Here is a 20,900-nt window from a genome sequence, read left to right on the forward strand (position 1 = left end):
TTCATTCATCTACAGCTCTGGCTATGGAGCGAGCTTCCAAACTATTTCCATACTCCTCTTCCTACCATCCTAGACACCTTCCAGCCACAAATAAAGCAACATCCTAACCAGGTGTACGTGCAACCAGCTCCCTCCCCTACACTGCTGCGCAGGGCAGGCTGCGCCCAGTCTGCTCTAGGGTGGCTGTTTGACACGTACAAGCCAAAGGAGATGTTGGCAGCAGAAGGTGGCAGGGTTTGCAGGCTGGCTCATGCTGGGATGTCACCCCCCGAGCCTCACGCCAACCTCCCCCCCCCAGCACAGCTCTCTGGAAGCATCAGCACACCAGCCAGAGACCTGCTGCAGGTGCTGCGCCCTTCGCAGTGGGTGCTCTTGCACACGCGAGTCTTGGTAGGCACGTCTTTTTGCCCTCTGCCAGGACGCAGATCTCCACTATGCATTCAGGTCTGTCCTTGCAAACCATGCCTTGGTGGCCCAGGAGATTTGGAGGACTCACGGAGTAGCATGAGCCCTCTGATTCCAAGCACAGAGTTACCTGCCGTTACCCACCCACTCCCAAGTGTCCCCATCCCTCCTGCCCCCAGGAGGCAGCTACATGAGCTTTCCACAGGTCCTCCCTCCCACGCCCAGACCTGCTCTTTTGGGAGAATTAGTAGCACCAGGAAATGAAACGCAGTCTGCAGAGCTTTAAAATTAATCCATGGCTTGGACAGCTGCTCTGCTTGGTAGAGCTTGCAGCAATCTGACAGCGAGGGGGTTAGATTTAAAATTTTTTTTAAAGAAATAAAAAAATCAAATAGCGCTGGTAGACGGGAGCTGTTTTATAAGGGTTTTATTTTGCACTGGATTGTCAGCCCTGGCTCGCCAGCCTTATCTCTGTTTCAGTGCTAATCGCTTTCCCCATCGTTCTTATGGCCCCAGCGTGATTCTGCTGGCACCAGAAGCGTGAAACACTTTGCCCATCAACAGTTTTGCCAATAAACTTGCTCAGAGCAGCTGGTCCAACCATATTAGTATTTCATCAGGATCAGCACAAGAGCAGAACACGGTAAAAAAAAATCCTCTGTTGACATGAAGGCCAACGCACGCCCCCAGGCTGGGGAGCATCTGCCACAGCAAACCCCCACCCCGGGCCAGGACCACGGCACAGCCACGCAGTGCCACCCTGCCTCTGCTCCCCACGGGGACCAGCAACGAGCGCCCTGAAGCCACTCGATGCTGCAGAAGAAAGGCACCTTGGTCCGCTGGGGAGGCCAGAGGAACCCGGAGCAGCAGCTCGCGTGTGGCCAGGAGACCCAGGTCTGACACTCTGAGCATCACCTCCAAGCCAGGGGCTCTCACAGCCCGATGCAGCTTTTTTCGTCAGTGTAATAAAAGGTGGGAAGGTTTAAATAACAGGCTCAAAGAAAGGCTCAGAAGTGGATAAAAAAAAATATCTCATCAAGAACATTTGGTTTTGAGGCAGGACAAACCCCCCCACAGACAGGGACTGGATTTACCTTGCTGTTCGCACCCCTGGAGAACAAGGACACGTTGGATAAAATTTTGCTGGCCCCCAGGCAGAACGGGCAGAAAGCTCCCCCCGGCACTCACCGGCAGATGGGACCGTGCAGCCCTTCTGGCCGTCAGAGGCCGAGCGCTTCTTGTAGGACTTCTGCTCCGGCATCTCTTCCCTATATGCTGTGGAGTCAAGGAGCCTGCTCAGGACCGGGGACTGCGGGATGCTGGGCAGCGTTCGGGACTTCCCCAGGAGCGGTCTCTGCAGCTTCCTGTCCAGAGACCTGCGGGGGAGAAAACAGAGGGTACGTGCATTGGAGCAAGTGGTACGGCTGCCTTCAAGCCAGGACCTTCCCTGCAGGACACGTCCGTAACGCACAGTACTGCCACTGGACTGACAGCACGCGGTTCTTCCCAGTTTGCAGAGCTGCTCCTATTTCAGCAAAGCCTTCTCCCTTCGCCGGTGCATTCCAGTTAGGATTTGCATCTTGAGCTGCGAGCCGCAATCAGCACTTTGACCATTTAGCACCTCCCGCCTAGCCCACCTCCAAACTCACAGACAGTCAGAAGCAAGTAAATAAACAAACCACAGGGCTCAAGACTGAAACAACACAAAAAGCTTTTAAAGGAATAAAAAACCTCCACAGGGCACTGAGTATCACCTAAGCCAGCTGATGCTCTTTGTGGTAGAGAAGCGCTGGGGGCCCCAGACACGCACGAGGAAGGTGCGGAGGAGCGAGGTGGAGCACGCTGCAGGGACTGCCCCACGGAGGTGACACGGGCTTCGTGCCACGCGGGTACAAACACAAGCTCAAGGTCTCTGTGGGTACAGCTCCACCAAGGCCGGCAACGGGGAGCCCCAGGTGCATGCTCAGTGTGACCACAAGCCAACGTTTTCCTCCAAAAAGCCAGAGTACACCAGTTTTGGGGGGCGGAGGGAGCCAGGGAGCAGCTCCCCGTTTGCTGAGCTCCATCCCGCAGCATCCCCCAAGGGACAGTCCCCAGCTGCTGTCCCTGGGGACAGCGCTGGCCCACCCAGGGGTGGCAGGGTCTCACCCATGGCCACCCAGCCCTGTCCCCTCCGTGTCACACCGCACGCACCCCGCTGGGCTCCCCGCACACCCCAAGGGGCTCGGCGAAAGGCTCCTCCGCGCAAAAGGCTCTTCCCAAATCTCGTGCTGAATGAGAAGGAACTTTGAATTTCCACCTGAAATTCAGTTCTCAGCTTGGTGGTACTCATTTGTTCTTGCGCCAATATTAACCTTTGGCTTAAATAATTATTTTCCCTCTCCGGAGCTTGCTCCCACGATTAATTTCCATCATACAGCAGTCATATCCCCTTTTTTCCTGCATTTTTCCAAGCTGATAAAGGAGGCTTTCAGCCTCTTCTTACAAAATGAACTTTCCTTCCCTGCAGTTGCTCCCACAGCCCTCCTCTGTGCTCCCTGAGCACCACAAGGACTGGGGCCGAGGTGCCAGTGCAGACCGTGGGGACAGCACCCCACCTTCCCGCAGCACCGAATTTATCCCATTTCCTCCGAGCGACTCCCCAAGGTCACGCAGGGAGAGCCGATCGTGCAAATGCTCCCGACCCTCTGCGGCTGCCTGTCACCACTCCATTTATTACGATGATCGTTTTTCACTCCCTTACAAACGTGGCAGCGGTGCCTGCCTGGTGTCGGCATCGGATGCGATTCACGGGCAAGCAGCGACAGCCTCAACCCTTCCATGACCCTGTGACAGAGCCGGGCGAGGCACCGAGCCGCAGCCGCCTACCGCGGGACGCAGGGCAGGAAGGCAGGGGCAGCGCTGCCCGCAGGGGCCTCGCACCCAGGCATCTGCCCGGGGGGCACATCAGGAGGTTTACAAAGGGGTGGCGTTGGTTGGATTCACCCTGGATCCACAGGCGATGCCGCCCGGCCCCACAGAGCGGTCACTGAGCGCTGAGGGGATGGGGACGGCACCGTGCCAGCCCTCTGCCCTAACCCTTCCCTGTGCTTCACCTGCATCCACGTGAAAGCAAGCTACGCCAGGAGGGGCGAGAACAGAACCAGCACCCCGAGCTGTTCCTGTTTCAGTGAGACCTACGTAGCTCTCACGGTAACACATCGCGCTGGCACAAGACAAAAGGGATGCGACTTAGCACACTGCTGCGCTGCAGAAACGAGCCCTGGGCTCTGTCCGAGTTCAAAACATTTTTTTTTCTGGCATGTAAATCTCGGTGCTTTTATAAATGCACCTGCGTATAGCTCCATCGACTGCAGAGCGGCATTAGCATTTTAAATGCTAACACGACTTTGTGCCTACATTGCCGCTCGCCCAGACTGCACGAGGGTAAAAAGGGAAGAATCCATGCCCCTGGAGGAGATATTTTTAAGCTGTGCAGCTGAAGACAATGATTTATATCAGAAAGAGCAAAGGCTCCATCGGCAGCCAGAAACCTGTTTCTCTCTGAAATCTGACTTGAATTCCCAAGCACAGCCCAGCTCCGCGGACCTGCCACCCCGTGCACAACGGCCTCGGCAGCAGCTGCCAGCCAGGACCCGATGCCTGCCACCGGGAAGTCACGTTGCACCGACGGATGCTTCCCGGGCAGGCTCCAGAGCTTTGTGTTATCAAGGATGCCACATCCCATTAGTAAAGATCCCTGATGGGAATGTAAAGCTCAATTAGAAAAGCCATAATCAATGCTGTTACAGCCTATAAATAGCAGCCGTTTGGTGTTTTGGTGGGAAGGAGAGCACATACTCGAGTCCTGACAAGGGTGGCAAAATCCTTCTGGCTGCACGTGAAAGCTGAGGCAGGAGCCCGGTGATGGCCCCGTCGCTCCCAGCCCACGGCCAGACGGGGAAATGTGAGAACAGGCGCCAGGGCCAGGTCCCTGTCACCCCCCGGGACAGCCGCAGGGCACAGGGTGGTGGCAGAAGCACAAACTGCCCCAGCTCCGCCCTCCCCACCTGAGCCACAGCCCACGACACCCAGGGCCACAGGTGCTGCTTTCCCCAGGCTTCTCCTGAAAGCAAACCAGCTAGCAAAAGCAGCCGCCGTGACGAGAAAAGAGAGGCAGAGCACATCTCAAATCAGGGCTGCAGCCAGTGCCTCCCTCCCAGCGATGTCCTTACTGGTGCTATCCTTACTGGGTGGCTTCTCCGGTGGCTGGCACTGCAGGGAAGGAGAGTGAAAGGGCTGAGCAGAGATAAAGGGGAGGGCGGCGCAGAAAGAAGGCTAACGCAAGTCACCCAGGGAAAGCCAGAACCCTGCAAGCAACACCTGCTTCCCCCCCCCAGCCTCTCCTCCCCGTTTGTTTTGGTGTGGAAAAAGCCACTTCCCAGCCTGACCCGGTTTATTTTCATTTTAAAAGAGAGAAGAGAGAGCCTCTGCCTCACCCAGGGAAAGGATGGAGAAATCCCCATGCCAGCCGCAGTAGAAAGCCAGCAACATAACAGAGAAAACAAACAGGAGGGAAAATAACCCCAAGCCATTGCTCACACAATCCCAAATCCAAGTGAACGTCACCGACTCGCAGGTCACCTCCAGCCCAGCTCCTGGAAACGTTCGAGGACGGCGATGCTCCAAAGCCTCCCCTGGCCGCAGCTCTGAACCCCAGCAGCTCACGGGCGAAACCCAAGAGCCGTGCTGTGCTAATTCTCCTCCTCCCAGGGTGCAGAGTCAGACAGCTGCCGAAAACTGGGAACAGGAGGACGAGAGCAGGGCACAGAGCCGGGCTGGAGGTGCAGGCAGTGCCCAGCAGCGCCTGCAGCCGCAGGGGAGCAGGCAGCAGGGAGCCCCGCACCTCGCCCGCCTGCTCCTGTGCTGCACCACGGGCACAGCCCCGACGTGCACGGATGTGTCAAAGCTCCGAGGGGACACAGCGCTTGTACGGGATAGGTCCTATCCCAAAAGCCAAACAAGAATTCAAAAAAAAAAAAAAAAAAAGAAAAGCAGTGGAGAAGCCAAAGGTTTTCCCCCTTTCTGCAGGACCGCCCAGAATTTCACAGCTGCTTCTCAGCGACTCCCCTGCATGCTCTCAGTCAATCCATTCCCTAAATCTGTCGTGAAATAGAAGCTTACAAAGCTGAAGGTTTGGGGGAGAACGGTGAGATGAAGCCCAGGGGTGAGCCCAGACAAGGGACGGGGGGACCAGGAGGGCCCAGCTATGGCACGGGGCCCCCAGCTCACACCCGTGCAGCGGCGCCTGCTCCTGCTGCACCAGCGCTGCTCAGGCAGCTCCTGCACCGAGGTGTCACTTAGCAACCCGGCCTCAAAAACCGGCACAGGTTCCAGCTGGATCCAGGAAAGCCAGAGATGCTACAGGCTGGGAGGAGCAGTCCCCCACCGCGATCCTCTGCTGGGAGAAACCCTTCCCTGGACCAGCTTGCAGGGACCCAGCTGGGGCCTGGGTGAGGGTACCCGGGCAGCCTCGGAAACCAAAGCCGCAGGAACCAGGAGCAGCGCAGCCTTCACGGGGCACCGGCGTGCCTGGAGAATCACACCCGAGTATGCTCTGAAAACCTCAGCCGCTCTTAGCAGACCCGTGAGTCACTGCTGCTTTTCCAGTGACCCTGCGAATTGCGAAGCCGGCTCGGATCGCTGAGAAATCCACCCTTCACCCTCGGGAACAGCCACCCCGAGCCGATCTTCCGCTCTTGCCCCACGCTCAGGCCAAGCTACCCAGCCGGCAGCTGCAGCCCCGCACCTCACCGGGTCCCCCGGCACATCACGCAGAGCCACCGAGGGAGGCGCCCGGCGGAGCAGAGACCCCACGGCACCGTACGGGACACAGCCGACCCCTGCCACCTGCCCCACGCCACTCCCCACCGCCCCCCGAGGCACCGCTGCCACGTGCCCCCTGCTCCCGAGAGCATCCCTGGAGCACGAGGAGCTCGGGAGGGCCGGGGGAGGCAGGGGGCACGGCAGGGACCACGCACCGTGCCCGGTGACGTCCTTCGGCTGTTTGGGCCCGGCCCAGAGGCAGCAGCAAGCCCTTCTGCTGCCTGAGCCGGGCACAGTTGGAGGAGCTGAGCCGTGCGGCATCGCTCTCTTCCCAATTCCAGCCAAGCCTCCGCAAAACTGTCTTCATGCTGCTAAAAGGTAACAAGGGCTGTGGAGCGGAGGATGATAGCTGAAAACAGAGCAGCTTTTATCTGGCTGCGAAGCAGTTTCAAAGCAAAACAAAAAACCAAAACAGTATTCAGCTTACAAGTTCAGGAAGGGAAAAAAAAGAAGAAAAAAAAAAAACATGCGAAGCTATAAAAATACCTTTCCCAAGCTCAGCTGTGAGCTGGTAAATATCATGATTTCTACCAGCTGGTTTGCAAAAGCTTCCTCTCCCGCTATCTCTCCGGAGTGCAGAGCATCGCTCCGGCAGGGGCCATCGCCCAGGCACGGCACAGAGCAGCGCGGCGCTGGGGCCGCAGCCACCGCCACCCCTGCCAAACGGCGTCTCCGTTCCGATGGGTGCCGAGGACCTCGAGGGTCCTGGGAGGTGCAGGAGCAGAGCTCGCACACCCTACGTGCCCCAAAATGCCAGGAGGAGCTCAGGGAAATGCTTTGGGAGAGCTGGAGGAAGAGCATTCAGTGTCTCTTGCCTCCTCCAAGCCCAGCCACGCACCAGAGATGGCCCACCAAAAATCACCAATTACCAAATTTCCCAGAAAAAGGCCCAAAGTGCTTCCCACCGCAGCAGCCTCCCACCGAGCCCTGATGGTTCGGAGCCCACATAACCCACCCGGTCCCACCAGAAGGGATGCCCAGGAGGGTCCCGATGCGCTGGGTGATCAAACCCCCCCGGCACAGCACCCTGCAACCACGAGAGCGCTCAGCCATGCGACAGCCAGCGTCACCTGTGGGGACTGCCGACAGCACCGCATCCCTCCAGCCACGTACTCAGTGCGGCAGACCCGCTTCCACTGTGTGGGCACTCACCCCCAGCACCACTGACACCATCCCCGTTGGGTTTTGCAGAGCTGGTGAACAGGAAAAGACACCAGCAAGGGCCCAGACGGCATCTCTCCCTTTTTCTGGGAAAATATATACGTTTCAGATGAGCAGTTCTGAACCCAAGCACCGTGGCTGTGCTTTACAAGGCTTCCATTTCAACATTTGCTTATGTGCCGAGTCTAAATGGGGAAATGAGATACTCTGAGGGCCCTTCGTTCACTCCCAACGTGCTGGTGTCTCTCCTTAAAAGCACCGCGTACCCCAGCTCTGCTCCCCGGCCACGCGCCCTGACGAGATCCCAGCGCAGATACGTGCTGTCCCTGCCACACTCCAGCAGCCACTACCGTCCTCGGAAAAAACAGAAGTCCGAAAACAGAAAGTCCCCAGGGCCAGGGAAAGCAGCAGAAACATTTAGGGGGTGTGAAAATTCCCCGAGCTCGCAGAGCTTTCTTTGGTAAGTGGGGAAGGAGGGCAGACGAAGGTGAATGCGCTCTCGTGCCAGCAGGACAGCAAAGCAGGCGAGCGTCCTCCCTGCGCGGCCGGAGAGCATCACCTGCACCCTCGCCCACGTCCCCGTGCCCAGCACCAGGCTCTGCTGCCCCCAGGCACCCGCGAGGCAGAGCGGATGCTGAAGGCATCTCGAATGCTCAGCAGGGGAATGTGAAGGGCTCACGGAGAAGAGCAGTACAGACGATTATACACAGTCCTTTGTTTTAAACAACAAACCTTTCAGGCTCACGCCGTTATTAACAGTTTATATTTAAAGGCTGAGGAAAGCAGTGACGAGAAGAGGTTATGTGACCTGCCAAAACCAGGGGCAGAGGAAAAACCTCCCTGTTCCCACACACACGTGATGCTGAGCCATAGCCCTGGCTCCCGCTCTTCTATCATGGCAATTATTCAACTCCTGCTTGCCCTTGGAAAATTTCAGAGACAAAGGCTAATGAAGCGTAGGTAACACGGAAGATGAGCATCCTGGCTGGCTACCTTGCAGATAAATATGCAGCAGCCTCCTGTACACGTGCCAGCACCTCCTGGGGAGGACGCGGAGGCGGCTCAGCACGGCCTCAGCACGGCCACCACCTCCAGCACCCGCTGGCCTCTTCTCATTGACCACAGGCGGGCGCAAAGCCCCGCAGCAGGAGAAGAGCAGGGATGTGCCCTCACTGCTACCCGGCCCCCCCAGGCGCTCGCCGGCTGCCTGGCCAAGCTCCCGACCCCATCCTCAAGCCTCAAGGCATGGGGCCGGCTTCCCCTGGTGCTCCAAAATCCAAGTCACACAGCAAAGGAGACAAAGGAAGCTGAGATCATCTGGTACAGGAGACTGCTGCTGCTCACAGACATGGGCGAAATGCTTCAGGCATGAACTCTGAATGCTCCGACGCAGAAAGCTTGGCTTGTTTTAAAATCCATCATTTCTGCAGCACGACCAAGCCTTCCAGCATTTGAGGTTAACAATGGCAAAGCTGGCCTATCTCTACTAGCCCCTGGCAAAAAAAAATAATTATTTGATATTTTGGTCAAAAAGCTTATTTCTAAGCACAGGTTTGCACAGCATGTTGTTGTTTTAAACCTTCCTGGGCACCACAGGGCAGCTGCCTCCCTCCAGAGCCTTTGGCCGTCCTGGGTTTTGTTCTGAAGCACCAGAACATCAGCAGCATCAGAAGCGATACTACCACGGTTGGGAGAGCACAAGCCCAGCCAACAGGGCAGATTTATGACATGTTGCAGGAACACCCCTAAGAAATGTTTTGCGTTTATTTATTTTTTATTTTTTTTTAATGAAGGAATAACAGATGCACAAAGGAGAGGATGCAAAGCCTTTGGCGAGGGCAGGGCTCCTGGTGGCAGCACTCGCCTCCGCCACCATGGGGCTGGGTGGGTTTGTCCGTCCGTCTGCCACCAGACAGACACAAAGAAAGCACGAGGAGCAAACAGCCCTGAAACAACAGGCAGGAAACCCACCCCTGTCATCGCACTAGGGTGCTTTGGTCAGCCGCCAGGCGCAGCACGCCCAGCCTCAGCGAGCGGAGTGCCGTGCCCGCTGCCACCAGCACGCAGCGCACGGAGCCGCCCCGCGGGCCCAGCCCTGGCAGCACCAGCAGCAAAGCCCCTGCTCCTGAGCACAGCCCTGCCTGCCAGCTCGGCTGCCAGGATGGGGCCATTCCAGCCCAGCAACCGCAGATAAAGGCAGAGACAGGTCCTGAGAGAGGAAACATGTCTGCTGCCCCGTGGGAACAAAAACGCTCCCAAAAAATCATCATTTTGGATAAGCTCCTGCTCTCTCCACCTCTCTCCGAAAAGGTTGCTCTGCCATTAAAAGCCAGCACAGCTGCTTGCTTCAGAGCCTTACAAGGCACATGCACAGGAAAGTGAACCCACACGGCTACAAAACCCACTGCTTCGGTGCCTCTTCCAGCCCTACAGCCCAGCCCTGAGGCTGCTTCTCCTTCTCTCCCCTGTACAACCACTTGTACGTAACCAAATAGCACACCCCAAAGGGTTAATAGCACCTGTAACAAGAACTGCATTTCTGTGTCGGTCACAGAATGCATATTCCCCGCCTGTTTATTCCTCACCATCATCTGATGGGCGCTGGGTGGTTGGTGCAGGAGCAGGCTGGAGCCACGCGCGTGGTTTTGTGCCCACCAGGGCTCACCGGAGGACGAAACCCCGAGCAGCCCAGCCCAGCCAGCACCAGAGCCAGAGACGGAGCAGCTCAGCTTGGAAAGGTCCTCAAAGATCATCCAGTTCCAACCCCCTGCCACAGGCAGGGAGCTTCCTCAGCAGAGACATGGAAACAGCTTCTGGTCCCACAAGCGTGACTGCTGGAGGGCCAGCAGGGTGGTAGGAATAAATAACATTTATTTTAATACATTTCTGTTGCTCTGCGAGCCACCCCCTGTAACCACGGGGGTGCCAGCTGGGGGTGCAGCTCAGAGGAATCCCACACCGCACACCAGGACAGAGTCCTTGCAAAATCTAAATTTTAGCTATTTTTTCCGTAACAGAGAAGCGCACTGAAGCTTCCCAGTTTTTCATAAACATGGTTTTGCAGGCAAAAATAAACGTTAAAACAGGTGGGAGTTTGGCCTGGGTAATAAAGGCGGTCACCCAAGCTCTCAGAACACACCAACACCAGCTCCGTTCAGGCCCAAAGTACTCTGCCCTTCCTATTTCAAACGCTCCAAAATCTCCTTTTTTTCCTTTTCCCCTTTGAAATGTTTCTTCCAGAGTCCAGACATGGGGTTGTCACCCCCCCCTTGCCCCTCCGAGGGCTCAGCAGCCCCGCACAGCTCTGCCCCTGCTGCGGGCCCTCAGGACCCGCTCCCGGTGAGGGGCCTGCAGATGGCCGCCCCCCCACGCACCCGAACTGAGGCTGTTTCTCCTTTTCTCCCCTGCACAACCACTTGTACGTAACCAAACAGCACACCCCAAAGGGCTGAGGCAGCCGGGGGGCTGCGAGCAGGGGGAGCTGGACCCTGCTGAACTCCGCCACGCCACGCTCCCAGGGGAAGAGGGGGAGAAAATACGATGGGAAAGGGCTCGGGGGTTGAGATAAGGACGGGGAGATCGCTCACCAATTAGCGTCAAGGGCAAAACAGAGTCAACGGAGAGAGATTAATGTAATTTATTGCCTAGCACTAACAGGCTAGAGCAGTGAGAAACTAAAGGCAAACTGAAAACACCTTCCCCCCCGGCCACTCCCTTCTTCTTCCTCCCCCCAAGCGGTGCAGGGCAATGGGGGCTGTGGTCAGCCCCTGATGCTTCATCATGGTCACTCTGCCCTGTACCACGGGGTCCATCCATCCCCCAGGAGCAAACTGCTCCAGCACGGGTCCCCCACGGGCGGCAGCTCCCCCCAGACCCCCTGCTCCTGCGTGGGCTCCTCTCCACGGGCTGCAGCTCCGGCCCGGGGCCTGCTCCTGCGGGGGCTCTCCATGGGCCGCAGCCTCCTCCAGGCCACCTCCACCTGCTCCACCGGGGGCTCCTCCACGGGCTGCAGCGTGGAGATCTGCTCCGTGTGGGACCCATGGGCTGCAGGGGGACTTCTGCCCCTCCTTCACTCACCTTGGTGTCTCTGGGATTGCTTCTTTCTGTATTTTCCCGCTCCTCTCTCCCAGCTGCTCTTGCACAGCACTGTTTTTTCTTTGTTAACCCTTCCTCAAACCTGTTCTCCCAGAGGCACAGCCGGTGCTGCTCATAGCTCAGCTCTGGCCAGCAGCGGGTCCCTTCTGGGACTTCTCTAACACGGGCAGCTTCTCTCGTATAGAGCCAAGTTAGCGTCTTCTCTAGCCTGAGGCAATTTCTAGGCTCCCGCTACCAAAATCTTGCCACAGAAACCCAAACACAGCCAGCCGAGGGAGGTAAACCAGGGACATAACCCTGCCCCCTGCCTGCAGGCAGGAACCTTCCCCTCGCCAGCCGCCACTTTTATTAGAAGCTGTTCACATTCGCATCCGCCGCGGGAAACCGCTTCCTTCCCCGCGCCGCGCGCAGCCCCCGGTGTGTGCTGCCGGTGCCTCTGTTTCCTACCTGCACACCCACCCAGCTGTGACTCAGTGCCAAAACAGTGGGGGAATGAGGCATCAAACAGTCTTTCTAGCAACCATGACTCACAGGCCGAGGCTTGCTGCCGGAGTTTTCTGCAGTCATGCTACATATGTAATTCTCCTTAATACCGATATGACTTCCTCTTCCTCCCGCTGGGCCACCCAGCTATCATTCCAAAATAAAGGATGACTATCCGTTTTCTGCCTAATCCAGGCAAAGATTAGCTTCAGCGTGTGCAGAAGATCGTCGGCTCTCAACCTCATCTCCTGTCCTAGCACTGGGCTTTAAAAGGAGCTCAGGAGCTAGGCGTGGAGGAGGAAAGCCAGGCGCACACCCCGTCACTGGGGTTTAGATGGGACACGGCCCCCAGACCCAAAAAGAGGATGCTAAGAGCACAGAGGTGCCTTTCCAGCCTGTCTGAACCAGCAAGCCTGAATTGCCCAGCCAGCTCAGGCACCCACGTGCATGCGGTTTGGTGGGAGCCATCACGACAGGACACGAAGGGGGGCGGCCACAGCCCCCCCGGGGCAGGAGCTGCAGCCGGGTAAGCAGGCAGCAGGGAGCCAGGGCACACCAGAGGGGCCCCACGTGAGGGCAGGCTCACTGGGAAGGGAGATTTCTCCTCCACACTGCTCCCCAAGCTCCTTCCTGCTATGGCACAGCCACAGCAATACAAACAACAGGGAAAAAGGCTCTGAGAGTAAAGCTAAAAAAAAAAACCTCTAGGTTCAACATGCAGAGCCCAGGCAGCTCAGCCATACAACAGAAGCTAAATGTCATTTCCTCCCGTGGCACTGCCACTCTGCTCACAAAACAAAACCCTTTACGTCTGATGCCTTGCCACCTTCCCAAGACCTAAGGGGTGCAGTGTTCGCATTGCCCGGGGAAGAGGAGAGGCAGAGTAGTGGGGAGGGAGCCTCAAACCACCGCCACCATACAGCACGGTAGAAGGGGCAGCAGCTGCAAAACCCGGGGGCTAGAAGGGGCTAGAAGGCTCCGCTCACCCCAACAGCGCTGCGGGGCCAGGGGATGTGTGGGAAAGGCCCAGGAACAACAGGCGGCCGGGAGGGAGCAGCGGCTGTCCTGCTTTCAGACCCCTCGAGCGCTGCAAGCGGTGCTTGAGGATGGCCATGGGCTGCACAGCCCCACATGCACCCCACAAACTGCCACCAAGGTCCCCAGCAGTGCCCCGCTGCCTGGGCGAGGCAACGGGGCCAACACCTTCAGCTTGGCCTCCTACAGCGCTGCTGCCTGCTCTTACACGGACACACGGCGACAGGGGCTAAGTCGTAAAGATGCTGAGTGTCTGCTGCTGGTAACTTTAACAGGATTAACTTCTGCCAAGCAGGCTGTGGCTCTGAGTCACCGACACGGGATTTAGGACTATTTCCAGCTTGGCCTGGTTCAGCACCAGCACAAAGCAGTTCCATGCATCAGCAGTGGACACGTGCATTAATTTTTTATTTTTTTTTTATTCTTTTATGTAGGTTACAATGATCTGTTGCAGCAAAAATGCAAATACATGCACCCACACACATTTTTCTGCTGGCCTCTCAGCAGGCGAGGTGGGTGTCAGAGCTGGGAGAGAAACGAGGTCTCGCACACAACTGCCACAAACACTTTTTTTGAATAATGTCAGGTGGAAACTTCTTGCTCAGCCTAAAACACAGCTTAGAAACTTCCAAGTTCCTGACTTGCTTTCTCTTTTAAAATGCAGCTCTCTTTCCATATAGAGTGATTATTTGGAAGCAGAAACATTTTTTCAGAATGTGTCAACAGCCATCAAACTACCAGCTGTCGTACGAGACCTTCCGTGCCCCACAGCCATGCCCTTTGGGGAAGTTTTACCCAAAGTTTAAAGCCTCCAGCCCCCAGAGCCATACCCCACGTGCCGTGGCTCTGCACCACAGTGCCAGGGCAGTACCCAGCGATGGGGGCTCTGCCAGCAGGGCACTGCCGCAAGCCAGAGGTAGAAGACCTGCTTCCATTTTTATCCATCCACCTTACGCCCTGAGCAGCTGACACGGGATTTTGTTCCTTCTGTGCAGTTTTCCAGCCCAAAACTTGCCAGTTCCTCCTCTTCCCCATCACGACCACATGCCTGAACACAGACATGCTGCCAGAGCTGAAGAGATATTTTTAAATACCCGAAAACAACCGAGCACAATCCTGCCAGGAAAACATTGCCCAGCCCACCCCCCCGCCTGGTAGCGCCGCATTCAGGTCCAGACCAACTTCAGAGGTGTCCTCGAGAGGCCACCCAAACCCCAGAAGCTCCACCAAACGGCGCTGGATCCTCGCCCTCCCAGGAGGGCTGCAGGCGCCCAGGACCTCGGGCCAGGAGTCTGCCAGGCGGCCCCGCTGCTGAACAGCCTTGGCTGCAAGCGGCAGCCTGGAGAGGTGCCCGCCTGCTTCCGAAGCCTCCATCTCGTCCTGGAGCCCACGCCATGCACGCGCAGCGAGGCCATCCTCTCAGCTCGGTTACGAGGCGACAGCCTTCCTCCATTTCCTGGTCCCCTTTCAAAAGCCGCAGGGACTTGAAATCAGTTGTCCAGCCCTTTCAGTTTAAAGATAACTGCATGAAGATGAGCTATTCCATATAGCCTGTCTTCTCCTTTCATTACTCCACCATGCCAGACACGCAGAGCAGCAGGCACGAGCGCACAGTGGCGGCGCTGGGAGATGAAGCAAAGAACCAAACCCCGCGGCCCAGCGAGCAGCCCCAGCCCCGTCCCCTCCTGTCTCTCTGCCCAGGCCCATGGGGACCTGCACCCAGTGCTGCAGCCTCAGGGGGCAGGGAAATCCACCCTGAGACAATCCAGGCCCTCGTCCTGCAGAAACCAGCGCAGCTCCAAAGCTGGTCAAGTCGAGCATTTGGCTCATTTATCTAAACTCCTACTAGATTGCAAAGTGATTGTGAATAAATCACAATAAATCGGATCTGGCTGATGCGTTTATGCTCATCACAAGCACCAGGAGAAGTTGCCTGCTGAGGACACTGATCCCCAGCTGGTCACACCGCCTGGTTCTCCACTCCTACAGATCTTATCATCCATTAGGTTCAGCAAAGAGGGCACCGGAGCCACAGAACCGCAGCAGACCATCCATCCTCCTGCCGAGCACCGCTGGCAAGTCTGGGGCTGCAAAAGCTTCCCACTGGTGTAACAGAATGTGCAAATTGTGACACAGTTCTGTGCCTCGGGGCACGGCAGAGCAGGAGGGCACAAGGAGGCTGAACAGCACCTGCAAGCATTTTGGCCACACGTTTGGCCAGTATCACCTGAGCATGGGGAAAGACAACACCGCTGCTGTGTCAGCGTTCTGTTCTGCACACAAGTTCAAGCCCTGCTGACTAAAAACACAGATTCCCAAATCCAGCAGACTTATTCAACCCACCGCGTACGCCCTGCTTTATCTGTAGGCGTCGTTTAAAAATGCAGGCATATTACTTAATACCACAACTACACACCTGCTAATATCTTTTAGGTCCTATGAGAATGAGTGGGACCACTACATTTAGAATTTAATAACTCCAGTTAGGGCATCCTCTGTGCCGAGGACCTGCCAGAGGTTGTTTGCTGTGGTCCCAGTGGGCACCACAGCTTTGGCAAGAGTGGCTGGAGCCTGGTGGCCCTGAATCACACAGAGCCAGGGCAGAGCTCTGGGGGGGTCTAGTAGACCTTGAGCTTCAGAGCCTGGAATGCAGGGTCTTCTTGTTTAGGATCTCCTTTGCACGAAGAAAAGAAGTAGCTTTGGTGAAAAGTGACACCGATTTCAAGAGCATTCCATGCTTCAATCAACACTTATTTTTACTTCCATCACCAACCACATGCAATCAAGGAACAGACGCAGAATCGGCGGGAGCACGCAAACACTGCGTCGCCGGAGGAGCTGGGAGCATCGGGAACGTCACCGTGCCACCCAGGGGTGCTGCCACACACTGCATGAAGGAGCAGGGAGAGCACAGCTCCCTGCAGCTGGAGCTCAGCCGTGCTGGGGCCACTGGGGCACGTGGGGAAACTTCTGCTGGTGGGAACGCCGTCCTCCACCCTACGGAGCAGAGCTCTGCCACGCAGCACCCTGACGGCCGCGAGCACCGTGGGTGCAGCCACACCTGTGCGGTGGGGAAGTGCTAGTGCTAGCACATCCACAGCCAGCAACACCCCAGAAAATTTGGTATGCAAGCGATGCGCCAGCAGTGCCACTTTGTGGTTAACGGCCTAGAGCTGGCAGCGCACCGTGACATCTCCCTTTACACGGGAAGCCACCCAGCTCCCCACAAACACCAGGTCCAGGACGATAGCACCCCGTGCACAGCTGATGACAGGATACAGGGCCCCAGGGGTGTCACCTCACGTCCCTCCGGCTGGGAGAGGCAGGGACGTGGCACACGCTCACTCCCCACAAGGCACTCAGCCGCACACCAGCAATTCCTGGGGACGCACGCACTTGGCAGCGCCTGCAGACCCGACCTTCCCCACACGTGCTCTGCACTGGCGCAGGTAAATCTGGGGTTTGCACCTTCCAGCTCCGGCACCGTGCCGCCCTCCCCCAGCACAGTGCTGAGGAAGAGGAGGACAAAGCGCCCAGCTCAGCCGCGAACATCTCTGTGCTTCAGGAGAAAATGTGCCACGCTCCAAGCGAGCCAACAGGCGACTGTCCCTGTAAGCGTGAAGCGGGGAGAAAGCACCGGCACGGCACGCCTCGCCGTCTCTGCGGCGTCCAGGAGAGCAGCAGGAGGGGCCCGAGCACCAGATCACCAACTCCTTAATAGCCTTTACAGAGCACAAGATTCTCAGAAACCAGGGAAGAAGGTGAGTGGATACCTCGGAGCTGTTTTTCCCCATGTCAGCCCCACCTGGTGCAGGTTCGGTTCTGCCTGAGCCGGCACACGGGGACAGCAGATGCAGCGGCCATCGGCACCACCGATGCAGCCGGAGAAGCCCCCCACATCACCCCCAGCCCCGAGCAAACCTGGAGGGGCATGGGCAGGGCAGCCAGCACACACGCTTCCAACTCCAGCTGCGAGGCAACTTGTTGCTGTCTGTGCAGCCGCGGGTTTTGCATGCGACAGGGCGAGAGGCAGAGGAAGGAAAGGGCGATCACGGCACGTAACCTTGCCACCATAACGAGGGAACGGGCACAGCGGCACAACGCAAAGCCAGAGACAGAAGCAAGCAGGGATACGTGCAGGCAGTCACACAGCAGACACCCGAGACACACCGCCGACACCTCAGACGTGCCCTGGGCAGGGACACGGACACCAGGGCGCAGCGCCTGCCACTGCCATCCCCAGGCAATGAGCCCTGCAGGGTCTGGCACCACAGGCAGGACCGAGACACCGCTTGCAAAGCTCCTGGCTCGTCCCCAGCCCCAGGTGATGGGAGATGGCAAGAGAACGCAAAGTACCAAGGACTGTACCTCCCACCCCCAGCCCCAGGTGCATGCAGCCGCACCAGGACAGGTGGGCCACTGCCACCCCGTACCTGCACTCGGTGACACTACAGCAGCAGCTCCCGCTGCGCCGGCCCCGCCGCTCGGAGCGCAGCTCCGTCCTCGACTTCCTCAGGCTGAAGTACTCCGTCAGCTTCCCGAACGAAGCCATGGCCCCCGCCACCTCCGAGCGTGCGCCCGCCTGCAGCCGTGGGCACCGGTCCCGCCACGCGCTCACGCATGCTACGCTCTCGCTACCCCGCGCGCTCCATCAGTCGCAGGAGCAGCAAAGGAGAGCTGCGGGTCCGGGAGAGAGCACGAGGCAGGAGGAGTCCGGCCAGGAGCCACTTGTTGGACCATCCACGGTGTGCTTCACGGCGAGCCCTTGAGTTTCGAGGTGAGGATGCCCTGCCTGCCGGAGCCGTTCACGGGCACCAGGCTGCACAACAGCAGCTCGGGTCGGCACGCTTATTTACTGTAATGTTGCAGCTGCTGCAGAGCTGAGTTAAGAAGGAGGGGAAAAAGAAAAAATAATAATGCCCTCTGGAAAGGATCCCTTGGTAGTGGTGGCACACGTCTGCGAGCCCCCGTGGCAAGCAGATGCTCAGCATGCGCGCGCAAGATGAGGGAGCCAGTCCTCAGCTGGGTGAGGGGACGGATGCTGTCCGGATCAGCAGCAGGCGATGAGAGACCCTGAGAAACCAGCTGTTAAGATGAATTTCCAGGGAGTCTGTTCTTATGGCACACAGAGACCAGCACAGGAGGCGGAGAGCATCCCTGCTTGCTCTTCTTGCTGCTATTCAGAGTTTAACAGCTCTCCTCCCTCCCTGTTTTCCAATGCAAAAGGCATCCCTCTGCCTCCTGTAGCACCTACCTAACATGATTTTCCAGCTTGTCACCGAACACCTAAGCACGAGGAGAGGGACAGACATTTAAAACGAGCAGGTCTGATCCATCTAGAGGTCACCTATGGGCTCTGCTCCAGCACAAAGCATTTCTACAGCAGGCAGCAGATAGAGGGATGCTGCAGACCCGGAGGGAAATCCTGCTCCCAAACCTCCCCTCATCAGGAGTGCTCATCTCTGCATCCTCAGTGCCTGTTGCCGCCTGGGTGGAGGAAAAGGAAAAAGGGCTTCAAAAGCTCGCTCCAGCCTCACCAACCAAACCAGATCAGGTCAGCGAAGTGTGCCCAGAGGAAGGGGTATCTGCTGGTAACCCCCAGCCACGCCAGAGACCCTCGAGGAAACAGCAAAGAAAGCCAGTACTAACTCAGCGGCAGATCAGCAAGCTACCTTCACATCCTCCTGATCCCAGCCTTGCGGAGGCCATGTTCAAAAAAAATAAACAAAAAAATCATTCATTGCTATTTCCCCGCTCGGAGCCATCCGCTGCGACCAGCCTGCTCGCAACGAGGGACGACCAGCCGCTGCCGACAGCCTGCTGCGCGGCTTTCCGAACCCCGCGTCCTTCCTCCCTTCTCGTCTTCCTCTCCCTCCCCGGCTCCTTCGCTTCCCGCTCTGAATTAAAAGCGGGAGCAGCGGGGTACGCCCCGCCGAGCCCCACCGCCCGCCGTCACCTGCGGCCGCCCCCGCTCGCGGGTCTCCCCGCGCCTGTCAGCGGCAGCCTGCAGTTCTTTGGGGGGGGGGGGGGGATTTAATTTGTTTGAACCGTCCCCGTGCCTGCCTCCCCGCTCCGGGAGCTGACATTTAGCCCGGCCAAGCAGAGCGAGCCGCCGGCAGCCCCGCAAAGCTGGGCGCGAAGCGGTGGGCACAGCAGCGCCCGTGGCTGTGCCCGGTCCCCTCCCTCCCTCCATCCATCCCCCCCCGAGCACCCCTCGGCGCCCACCTTCTCAGCGCGAGGGACTCCACCGCTGCCAGGGGAGGTTGGGGGGGGTCGGAGGGGGCGCAGGGTGCTCCCCAACAATCAATTCGTTGGCGGAGAGCGGGGCGAGGCAGAGCATCGGCTCGCTCAGCGCACGGCTCGCCCGTAACGCCGTCGCCCCTGCTCTCTTATCGGCTCCCCGTTACCATCCGCAGCGAAACGGGAGACGTCAAAGGAGGTCAGCGGGGCGGGGGGGGGCTGGCGGGAGGCAGCGGAAAAGCAGCTGGGGGGGACCGGGAAAACGGGGGGCAGGAGGGGACAACTCCACTCCCGCGCTCAAGGCACGCGGTACCGGCGGCGGCTGGGTTTCGGGGCGCACGAGTGCCCTTGGAAGAGGGCGGCGGGTACCTGGCAGGGACGGGTCACATCGGTCACATCGGTCACATCGGTCACATCGTCTGAGCCGTGCTGAGGCCACCGGAGAGGGCGGTGGGACCGGGAGAAGCGGGGCAGGGGGGGGGGGGGGGCGAACAAAGCTGAGCAAGGTTCATTTAAATGCCTCTTCCCTTCCTCCACAGCACCCGATGGGAGGGCAGAGGAGCAGCGAGACCCTCCTCCACGGGCTGCTCCAGGCACTGCTGTGCAAATGGCACTGCGTTTGCTTTGCATTTGCTTTGCAAAGGGCAAAAACAGTATTGTTTCGGGGACAAAAGGGCAATTTGGAGGACTGTAGAAGAAGCCCAGACTCCAAGGAGCAAGGCAGCCAGCCCCGGCCCCCGGCTGGCCAGGGGACCCCCTGGTGCCCGCGCACAGCCCCCAGCCCTGTGGGCCCCCTCCCAGGCTTCACCTCAGGAGCCTGGCAGCGCTGGCACTAGAGGAGCAAACAAGAGGAACCCGTGTCTTTCTAAAACCCCGTGTTCGGGGCAAGGTGCCAAGGTCTGAAAGTTTAGAGCAGGGCAACTCCACAGACACCTCCGAAACTGATAGCGGGGTGACCGCAGCACAGGCCCCGCCGGCACATCCCACTGCCCACCCCACACCCAGCACGGGGGCAGCAGCTCCCGCATCTCTCCTCCGTCCTTTGAGTCTCAGAGGTCCCTCGGGCCGAGGGAAGGCAGCTCCCTAGCCTCCAAGGCAGAGGAACAGCCCTCAGAGCCTGCTCAGGGAACAACATGGCCAGCCCTTTGGGACAGGGCTGTTGCACCCGCCTGTCTCCCAGAGGAGTTGTGCTCCTTTTATTAAGCAGAGACAACCTGCTGAGCTACTGCTGAAACATCTCTCATTTCACATTAGCAATCTGCCGCGCTGGGGTTTGCTGCCTTGTACTCAGTGATGCGAAAGTCAGCTTCCCACTTCCATTTAACAGGGGAATGAAAAACTTTAAATGAAATCGTAGTTAAGTTTGCAGGGGACATAAGTCGATGGGTTTGTTTTTGTTTTGTTTTTAAAGAGCTGCAGAGGAGACACTGGGTAAAGCAGAAATCAAAACCCATACAGCACTGGGACTTTGGGCTGTGGTTATGCCAGCCTCTGCCACATGCACCCTAACACCTGTGCACAGCGGTCCCCGAAACAGTTTTACAAGCATCTCACACCTTTGTCTGCAGGCATTCTGGAGGGGAAAAAAAAACCACAAGCCACGTGTCCAGGTCCAT

At 58.0% G+C, this 20,900-nt stretch overlaps 1 protein-coding gene across 17 annotated transcripts in view; it reads right to left on the reverse strand.

Moving 5' to 3' along the window:
- Window positions 1-20,900, reverse strand: part of LOC106033340 (ankyrin repeat and fibronectin type-III domain-containing protein 1-like) — a 213,237-nt gene that overhangs the window by 139,512 nt on the left and 52,825 nt on the right. For 14 of the 17 annotated variants that reach the window (XM_048061865.2, XM_048061904.2, XM_066977702.1 and 11 more), the window contains one exon: window positions 1,594-1,781. In XM_048061865.2, coding sequence (XP_047917822.2) covers window positions 1,594-1,781 — 188 coding nt within the window. Of the gene's footprint in view, window positions 1-1,593; window positions 1,782-11,508; window positions 11,646-17,477; window positions 18,905-19,269; window positions 19,292-20,900 lie in introns of those variants that run through there. The other 3 variants (XM_048061908.2, XM_048061884.2, XM_048061930.2) reach the window with 3 other exon arrangements.

Source organism: Anser cygnoides, chromosome 15 (assembly GCF_040182565.1).
Source record: "Anser cygnoides isolate HZ-2024a breed goose chromosome 15, Taihu_goose_T2T_genome, whole genome shotgun sequence".
NCBI lineage: Eukaryota > Metazoa > Chordata > Aves > Anseriformes > Anatidae > Anser > Anser cygnoides.